At 38.9% G+C, this 10,364-nt stretch overlaps 1 protein-coding gene across 1 annotated transcript; it reads right to left on the bottom strand.

Moving 5' to 3' along the window:
- Positions 1-5,434: 5,434 nt before the first annotated feature.
- On the bottom strand, positions 5,435-8,393 carry calhm1 (calcium homeostasis modulator 1). Its single transcript, XM_004916472.2, has 2 exons — positions 7,765-8,393; positions 5,435-6,030 (listed from the first exon to the last, which is right to left on the bottom strand). Exons 1-2 carry the CDS (start codon positions 8,311-8,313, stop codon positions 5,566-5,568), a joined length of 1,014 nt encoding a protein of 337 aa, XP_004916529.1. The 5' UTR covers positions 8,314-8,393; the 3' UTR covers positions 5,435-5,565.
- Positions 8,394-10,364: the final 1,971 nt, after the last annotated feature.

Here is a 10,364-nt window from a genome sequence, read left to right as displayed (position 1 = left end):
ATAACATGGCCATGTTATAGAGAAGAAATGGAGGGAATGGTAGATAATAGTATCTAAAAAGAAGTAATTAAGAGACTAAAGAAAGTGAGTGAACAGAGGGTAGAGTGGGCCTAAGGTTTTCTGATGGGCCCCCAGTCCGACACTGGAGAGGCATTCCGCTACTAGAGAGAAGAGAAAATCTTTTATATCTTTTATATAAAAAAGTAACGTTAAAATAAATCATATTGAATATAATGTGTCTATACGGTACCTAGCATATCCAATTTCTAGTGCAAAGGAATTATTGCTGGCCAGCTGCAGCCTGCTTGCCTCGTGCCCTTGGAGCAGTTTCTTGAAAACAATGTTAAAGACTAAAAAAAATAAATTAATAATATACCAGTCCAATATTTGGAGGATACATCATTCAAAAGTAATTGTGGATGAAATTCTTGATGGTAGCCTACCTCTTTCTTAATGGGCCCTGGTTAAATACCCCTTTTAACTATTTATTAGAGTGTCCCTACCCATAGCATTGGAGCAATGCTTTCTATTACATCTGGAGTTTGCAAAGTCTGAAAGCTGGAAAATCGAGTTTCTTAGTTGCAAGGATCTTATTTCAGTGCTGCAGTGAGTAGAACATGGATTTAATGGACAAGGAAATAACTTGAGTGCATATTTTCTCCCTTTGGGGACTGTACCACAGTTAAAAGAACAATCAGAAGAGCAGCATAAGCAATATGCACATTTGCACATATGTAAACACATCTACGCATTGAATAATATGATTGCACCCACTGCATTGTGAGTCTAACAAGATTTGTGTGATTTGTTTGCATTTCTTTTTATTCTTTTGCTTTGCAGTGAGCTAATCATTCTTTATCAATTTAAATGGGTCCACCTCCCAAAAACATTTTTTTGCACAGTGAAAGAAAAGGTAATTCTAAGCATTTTTTTCAACATACATTTATACTGACAAGCATTTTGTTCTGCACTACACTGCAGTGGTGTTCTGCATTCTACATTCGGTTCTTCCCAAGGGGCTGTACTCACACTGGCGCATGTAAGCACCGAATGCAGTTGGAACGCAACAAGAAGAATCAAATGCACTTTTATCTGTACTCCCCTGTAGTAGGTAGTGCAGAACCACACACTTCTCATTACAAGCCCTTATAAACGTACGTCTGAAAAGAAGCCAGCTAATTAACACTTTAAGTACAACTGAATTCTGCTACATTGTTCTCAGAGTGAGAATCCAAGGAGGTGGTTACAGTATTTCTATAGGACTGGCAGGGTCAGTATCCCAGGCCAAGTTTTCACAGTGTAAATAGGTTAACCAAACAACCACATAATCTGTGCTGTAAACAGTACAGGTGTAGAGAATTTTGGTCTGCACGCTATCTGTATGTGCTATCTAGTGCCCCCTTAATTTATAGGCAAAAGGGGAATTTGCCATAGCCCACCAATGCTAAGGGCCCACTGTTGTTTCTTACACCTTTTCCCTGCCTGCTGTCAGTACTGTACACCTCTCTCTCTCTTTTGCAATCTGTGCCAACCCCACCTTGACACCCTCCCCTGTTAAGATTATCTATGCCCATTGCTCCCCCTTGTAGATTTTCACAAAAGAAAGTCTTTGGAGCGAGGATGACTGAATGACAGCAGTTAACATCATTTTGGGGTCCTGAGTCCCACCATACCACTCAGTTCCTTCTAAAATATGGCTAGTGGTGTGTGAGCCTTTTTTCTGTGTGGGGTTGTGGCCCTACCACCCTGTCTTAAATGACTTTAAAGCCACAGTTAGTGCTTCCCAAAGGCAGGAACCAAGCAGCTACAATTTTAAGTAGGATGGTGTGGGGGGTGGCAAGTTGCCTGTGAAGGATGAGGGGGATATTTGCCCTGTGGAAAACTATTCACTGCCAGCTGCCTATTTAGTATTAGCCCTGCATCTGTCTTTTTGAAAGATGTCACAATTAGTGATGAGCAAATTTTTTTGGCAGGCATGGATTTGCAGCAAAATTCCCCAATGGTGAATTGTTTCGCAAAACTTCCACAAAATTTTGCTGCAAAATATTTGCAGTTGTGGCAAAAAAACACACAATCATGGCAAAAAGGACATGGCCACTTAAAAAAGGGCTTGGTCCTGTAAAAAAAGTAGCCCGGTACCCACTTTTCACCAAATGTTTTTGCAGTTTCACAAATTTTTCCCCTGAAGCAAACGGGACAGATTCACTCATGACTAACCACACTGCTTGTTGTAATATCTCTAAGTCCAAAATATTTTATTAAACTCACATCTAGCGGGCAAATTGCTTTAAAAACTGTCTACTTGGCTTTGTGAAAAGTAAGAATTTATATTTCTCTCCACATGGGGATATCAGTATTTTACTCAGAAAAAAGAAAATGCATGGGGCTCCCTCATGGTTGGTGGGGCCTTGATTCCAAGGTTCTCTGATACGCTGTCTATGTATGAAGAGCTGCGCAGACTCTGGCCCCTGGAATTAACTCAGATACCGAAGAACATGTTTCCAAAAAAGGAGACAAGAAATCCTGTGTTTCTTTTGATAGAGGACTCAGTGAATGTGAGTGCTTATGGCTGTATTTACATAGACCTTTCTGATATAGCTTACTTGGTTTTTACCTTTCCTTCTCCTTTAAGGTACCAGTGGGCCCTGGGCAAAATTTTATTGGTGGATCCCCACTGCCCCAAGAAATTTGTGATCAAATAACTTTTGAGCAATTGAAGTTCAATATAGTAAGTCAGGCAGTGAAGAAATGGTTTGCGCTTTGTTGACACGACGCTGCCCTGGACCAACAGCCCTGGGAGCAGAAAAATGACAAAGTGGTTAAGAAAAAAGGCAAATAACTCTTCCACTTGATTAAAATGAGGGGTCTGCCATCTCTGCTTCTGCCAAAAGTTATCCCAGATGAAAGGTGTGCTTGTGAGCCCCCTAGGCAAATGCCCCTTTTGCCCATTTATTAAAATGGCCCTGCATTTATTTATGACAAAATACTGATAATCAGGGATATTATATTCCCTATTGTATTCCCTCCTAATTCCCCACAAGTTTCATTATTTGTTGTGCACTATTCCAAATATGTGTGACCAATAACTTCACCTTAATGGAAAACTCCCAGCATCTTCACTTTCATATTGTACACTGGAATAAGTTGATACTTTGTGCTCCAGAATTGGGGAAGGGCTAGGGTTGCCCCATTCATTTCATTATGCAGGGAAATTCTCAGCCTGCTTGCTATGCTTTACATAGTGATAACTATTGGCACTTATGGTTAGAGGCACTTACAATAATAGCATCCTATGCTGTAATATTCTCAGAAGTCTGCCAGTAGATGCTCAGGTTAATATGCTCACAACAGATCTGCAGTGATATCTGAATGCTGATACTGTTGTGCATAATTTATTACATATTGATTAGCTGGTTTGCACTTTACATTAGTAGTAACCATTTGTGCACTGCCGATAAATAAATAATTTATGTAATTATATTTACAACCCTAGAATGGCTATTTGACAATTTTTTTTGTGAAATCAGCAAACTTTCCAGAACATTTTTCAAAATACAATATATTGCATTTAGGGGTCATTCACACAGGCTTTTTTTCTATATATTTGATGTGCATTAGAGAAGCAGGTTGGAAAACATGTAAGCAAGTGAGCTATAAGCCATTTTATTTTTATATATATATATATATATACATACAGTATATATATATACATATATATATATATTTATATATTATTTACCTGGCTGTAGTCACAACAGTTTTAGTGCAGTCGCACTATTTCTATTTACTTCCTTTACATGCATTCAAAATATGATAAAGAACTGCATAATGAACTAAATGTCTTCAACATACATTAAATCTGATGAACATTCAAACGCCAGCATGTAAGGGACTGTAGATTCAGGGGCACTGCTGCCATGGGGAAAATAGGAAATCTTGTCTCAGGTGGCTGTGCCTGATGAGTTACCAAGTGTGGCAAAAAGCCGCTCCTGGCAACATTAAGAGACATTGTGCTCTTGGCACTAGCATTGTGGCCTCTTCTCACCCCTCTCCAACGCAGAATGATTAAGCCTGGAGGGGACAAGGAGGGCAGCAATGGAAAGGCAACCTCGGGGCAGCACACAACCCGGATCTCCCTTGTGTAGAGTGTAAGTTCCACTCGTTTTCTCATGTCATCCAAAAACACATTGACCCCAGCAGCATATTTTTTTTTTAAGCTACAATTTTATTTTTATTCTTTATATTTTTATTTAGACCCTCTCCTCTTCATTCTCCAGTCTCATTCACATTATTGTTTAAATTCTAGGGTAGCAACTGCTGGCAATTGCATAGCTGCTGAAATTACAAAATAGAGAGCTGCTGAGCAAAAAGCTGAAAATTTCAAAAACCACTAAAAGTATTACGTGAAGACCAACTGCAGACTGACTCAGAATATCACACCATACTGCAGTTCATTTCAAGGTTAATTAACCTTTTAATAGGAACATGCACTCAGGCTGTAGTTCTATATCATTTCCTTGACTGCTGTAGTAGTACCCAAAATATTGTACATTACAAGTTGTCAGACTGAACATTACAAGTTGTCAGACCTGTCATCCAAAATGACCTGGGTTTTTATGAATAAGGTGACATTCCATAATTTGGATCGCCATAAAAAATGGATTAAATAATTCTGTCTGTGGGCAAGTATATCTTAGTGGAGTGCCCTCCACTACGTGAAAAGTACAGAAACCTATTAGAATGAGATTTGAGGGCTGATTTATGAATGCAACCACAAGTGGTATTGCACTACAATGGACGCATGTTGTGCTTATTGCTTTTGGGCTAATTCGATGGGAGGGCCAACCGATCAATTTACAGCATAGGCGCCGTCAGACCGAGGACCGCATCAACAAACTGATATGGCTCCCCATCCGATGGAAAATCAAACCTGCCGATCGAGATCTGCCCAATTTTAGGTCAGATGTCGGTCGGGTAGGCCTGTTGGGGGTGCCCATACACAGGTAGGTCTGAAGGACCAAATTGAAATCTGCCCTTGTATGCCAACCTTTAGACAAGAAATTTCTTTTCTGTTCCCCAGATAAGTTCCCACCTCCCTATTGTAATGAACATATTATTAATTGTCTTTGCTAAATAAATGCCAGATAAATAACATTTCTAATATTTTGTTCTGTGGAAGGCTTTGTATTCATGTAATACAATACAGATCTATTAAAATAAATAACAGACTGAGAACTTGGAATGGTATTACGGAGACAAAAATGGGAAGTTAGCCTTAATGCAATGTAAAATGTGACAAGTTGGTCTTCATGTTTTTGTTTTTTAGCTTTCATTTTAGAATTTATACTTAGTTTCTATGGTCACTGAAAGCAAAAATACCATATATATAAATATATATAATAATAATATAGAAATAAAAATGAGTCTCCTTCTGCTTTCTGGTTACCAGAAATCAAATAGAACAAAAGAAATGACTTATTTTATATTTTTTTTACTTGACTTCCATCATATATTGTCTTTTCTATCCACTGAATAGGCAGAGATACTCTTCAAATAATCCATTTGTTAAACTTTGCTATAATAAGCCACAAATTCCCTCTTCGGTGCATTTAAGTTATTGAGTTGGTGATTCCCATTAAGGCACCCATTGCCATTATGCATCTCGTAATTGGTCAAGTTGAGTGGCGGCTTGCATTTGTGCCAGTTCTTTAGCACCTTATTCATAGTATTTTGGTCTGTGATGCCCAAGAGCTTCTCATTCTCTTCCTGCTCCTTTTCCTTCTCCTCTAACATGTGAGAGTGCCCCACGGCCATGTCTTTATTGATGGTCTCGAAGAACTGTTGGATGCACATCTTTGCAAAGCTCTTTGCGTGCTCGGTGCAGGTCTCATCAAACAGTTTGCGCTCAATATCAATGTAGTGGGACCAGTATTTGCTTTTCAGGAAGGCGGCTTGCGTAAAGCAGGGGCGGATGGCTCGGATTAGGAACGCTATGAAGGTCATGATTAATACAAAAGCCCATCCCACTGCCTAGAAAAGAAATAATTGTTACTTGCATCATTGTATGGGGGATACTGATCATTTGCGTATTTATTTATAAAAAAAACAATTTCACAACAATAGGCAACAAAATACATTTCTACATTTATAAAAGTGATATCAAATTTGACTCCCTTCAACCATTATGTGCAGAGTTTCTCTCCATCTGTGATGTTCATCTTGATAAATGATTGTTGATTACTGTACTGTGTTTATAATCCCTTGTGTGATTAAATAAATCAGTTTTCATCTAGTCCAAGGTATATATATGTTATTAGAGACTATTCACCCCATTAATTCATGCTAAGATGGAGTAGGGGTTATGTAGTGCTGCACAGTGACTGGAAAAACCCTAAAGGCTATGCATGTCTCTCCCAGAATGCTCTATGAGACACAGCTAATGTATAGAATAACAGGGGCCAAGTCCATTCAGGCTGAAAATGTCAGTATAGGTGCTGGATGGAGTTATCACTTTGAAAAAGATGAGGAGCTCTCTGTCCAGGAAGTGAGAAGTTGCCAAATGATCAGATGTAGGCCCAATTTGGTTGATCCCTAGGGCCAACAAATGATCATATAGCGGGGCCTGTTAGGAGAGTACCGCGGCAAAGCGCCAACATGTCCTCTACCAAAGGGAGGACAACTACCTTATAGATATCTGGTTGATTTTCGGACAGATATCTGTCAGGGAGGCAGTTGGGGTAGGTAAGCTGCTGACTCAGTCTGAAGTGTGTATAACCAGATTTATATGCAAAAGAGAAGGTGTTTAACTCTGTGTAGTGTGTTTAGTACAAATAGATAATCTTCAGCAAGTATTGGTTTTACGTCAAAAGGATGTTTATCTATAGAGAAGTGGAGATTCACAAACTAATGCAGTGTAGTTTTTTTTTTCTAAGGCAGTAAGTAGCACACATCAACTCATTTTTGTTTGCAATTGTTCTTAAAGAGATACTGACACCAGAAATAAAATCTTTTTTACATTTGTAATAACATTATCTTTGCATGCTATTTATAATTTGGCCATAAAAGTATTTGTCAGATGCTTTTACATTCCTTATCTGATCTCCAATGTTCCTCTATGAGGGGGCGGCCATGTTTGTGCAGCACTAGTCTGTTAGCATCAGAAGCTATAACTGACAGGCTGAGAAGGGACAGTCAGGTTGGCAAAACAGTCAGGTGTAGGGACTTTAAGTAACAATTGCTTACAAAAGCAGCCCTATCCGCAAAAAATGATCAACATGACCTATAGGCAACTTTTTACGTAGATTCATATTTTTAAAAGTAGTTTTTTCATATCAGTATCACTTTAAGGAGATACTGATACGTGAAAATAAACTTTTTTTTAATACCATATGTATAATATCATAACATTGCCTTTGCACAAGCTTTTTAATATTGCCATAAAAGTATTTGCGCAGTGCTTTTACATTGCCTATCTGATCGCCAATGTTCCTCTATGAGCAGGCTGCCATATTTGTGCAGCACGAGTCCATATTTGAAGCTATTACTGACATTTATAGAGAAGGGACAGTCAGGTTTAGGAACTTCAAGTAACAATTACTTACAAAAGCAACTAATGGTGAAAATGATCAACATGACCTATAGGTAACTTTTTATGTACCATAATATTTTTTGTATCAGTATCACCGAAGTACATACAGGAAGTTGGCCAGTTTTGATGAAACCAGAAATGAAATTAATTCTATCTGCTATAATTTAGTGCTTTACCTGGGAGATGCATCGTAAGTATCGCTCTGCTACTTCTTGTGGGACAATTTCATGCCCATTATAAATGTCTTTGCAAGGAAGTCTGGCCAATATTCTTTTGATTTCCTTATCGGGCAGATTTAGGCCTGTCTTGTTTCCAATTTTATCAAGGGGCACAGAAGTGCTGAAGGCACATATAAAGCACTTGCCATGCAGTAATGTGACAGATATCCATACAGCCGGGGCAATCAGTGCCCTTTGGGTCATGGAACAAAACATGTAACGCAGAACTGCAGCGTCCTTCTGCCTCTTCCCTGTCGGTCTCTTCCATTCTTCTGCCAGCATGGACACATTGTTGTTCATGACAAACCCTAGTAGAAATAGCACAATTGGAGGCACAAAGAGAACGCCCATGCCATAAGACATGTTATATCCTGGAAGGCAAGGGCAGTTAAAGTCAAAAGCTGTGTAGAGATGGGCGCTTGCCAGTGCCATTATACCGCATATTCCATTCATAAAGGATTCCTGGTTGGACTGCAGGAACTGGAAGATCATACGAAATTTATCCATTTTCTCTGTTGTGTTAAAAATAAAACTGTACTGACGGCTTCAAAATAAAAATATCTTCTTAAATTCTTTTGTGCAGTGGAATCTCATTCTTAGGGGATATCATGCCCTTTCCCAGCTTGGATCATCTTTCCTTTGTTCTTCTGTGAGCACTTTGTGTAAAATCACTTTGGTTTCCTTCATAACTAGTTCTTTATGGTTAAGCAGAACTGGCTTTGAAGTCAGTGACATCAGGTCACGTTTTTACTTCTTTTGGTCCCCAGTGCTCTTGGTTCTTCTTGTTGTCTGTTTGATGTGAGCCTGCTACTGTGTGCTTCTGGGATGTGTTTTCTCACGCAATAACTACAAAGGCCCCACCTTGCAGCAGAACAAACATATGCAAACTTCTAGAAAGAAAGGGCTCTCATTGCTTCAGAAAGCTCAGCACCTAGGGAACAGGATGACAGTTTAAAGAGAAAATATATCCTATTTATACACTGCTTATCTTTCATTTTTTTACCCTTAAAAGAAAATATGCCCTGTTGATTACTATGGTTATCCCTTTTAAAGGGAACATATTGACATCCAGTTTGCAAATATAGATGTTCTTCCTTTAATTTTCCTTCAAAAGCACAGTAAAATATTATGGTTGATAGCACACAGATTTTTTGGCACCGGGGAGTCAGTAGTAAGCAAATGGCGGGTAGTACACAGCCCATGTACCTCCATTTGAACAATAATAAATGATATTTTCCTGGTTGAATAGTGAGATTTCTTGCCTATGGCAAAAGCTGTCCAAAGTTATTTGATGGAGCATGTATTACATGGGCAAACTTTGTTCCAGGTCTACTAAGCCCTAGCAAACAGGTAGCAGGTAGAATTTTCTGGCATGTTCTTTGTAAACAAACATTGCATTGCTATGGGGGCTACACTGAGAGCAACCCCCACTTTAAGCAAACCATATATGTAAAGATCTGTTTGATGAGGTTGTTTAATGATTGGATCTTTGCTTTATTTGGTCAATCATGTACTGGGCCAAATCATTGGTTTTTGATTTCTGTGCCTTTAGCTTGTCATTCTGTGGGCCTACAGCTGGGTTCTCATATTGTGAGGGTCACATTATCACACCAATGTGGTCCTTGTTTAAAAGAATTCTGGACACACAATAGATCAGGGATCCCCAACTTTTTTTACTTGTTAGCCACAGTCAAATGGAAAAAGACTTGGAGAGCAACAATAGCATCATAAATGTTATGCAGCCTCTATGCACACTATCAGCTTACAGGGGGCTTTATTTGGTAGTAAGTCTTGTTTTTATTCAACCTAAACTTGCCACCAAGTCAGGAATTCAAAAATAACTGCCTGGTTTGGGGGCACTGAGAGCAACATCCAAGGGGTTGGTGAGCAACATGTTGCCCCTGAGCCACTGGTTGGGGATCACTGCAATAGATGAAACAGTTTTGTATGCAACACCTATTTCTCTCTGTGCATCACCTGCCTAGTGTGGGCAAGCATTTACGACACAGCAAATCTTTAAACAAATTTCCAGTCTTGTTTATTTTTCTACTCATCCATACGATTTGCATGGAAAATATACATTTCCGATGTCCTTGGCAGAAAGGAAAAATCCAATAAGAGAAATATTTATTGTTGCATTTGCACTCATTCTATGTGTTCTTATATATTCGTGTCTGTACTGGGAGGGAGGTGGCAGGAATGTTGTAAAAACTTTATGGAACCGTTGACAAGGGTTTGCTGCCAGGGGCAGAGATTCGATCTCTTTGAAGGTTTCCAATTTTAGAAGGTATGTTACAGGGTAGGTCTAACATATGACATTTAACAAATGTTGTGCAAAGGTGAGACTTTTATTGGATAACTTAGATGATAATTATAGCAAGCTTTTAGGATATTTCAGTTCATTTAAAGCTGGTTACACAAAAGCTATGGTGACTCTGATATACATAAACAGAATTCTGGACACACATCACTAGACTGTAAGCTCTACAGGGCAGGGACCTCCTTCCTACTGTGTCTCATACTAGATGGCACTTATATATATATATTTTGCATTTTTT

This window comes from Xenopus tropicalis, chromosome 7, assembly GCF_000004195.4.
Source record: "Xenopus tropicalis strain Nigerian chromosome 7, UCB_Xtro_10.0, whole genome shotgun sequence".
In the NCBI taxonomy this organism is placed as follows: domain Eukaryota; kingdom Metazoa; phylum Chordata; class Amphibia; order Anura; family Pipidae; genus Xenopus; species Xenopus tropicalis.
Note: the sequence above shows the minus strand (reverse complement) of the source record. Positions and strands in the feature narration are given on the sequence as shown.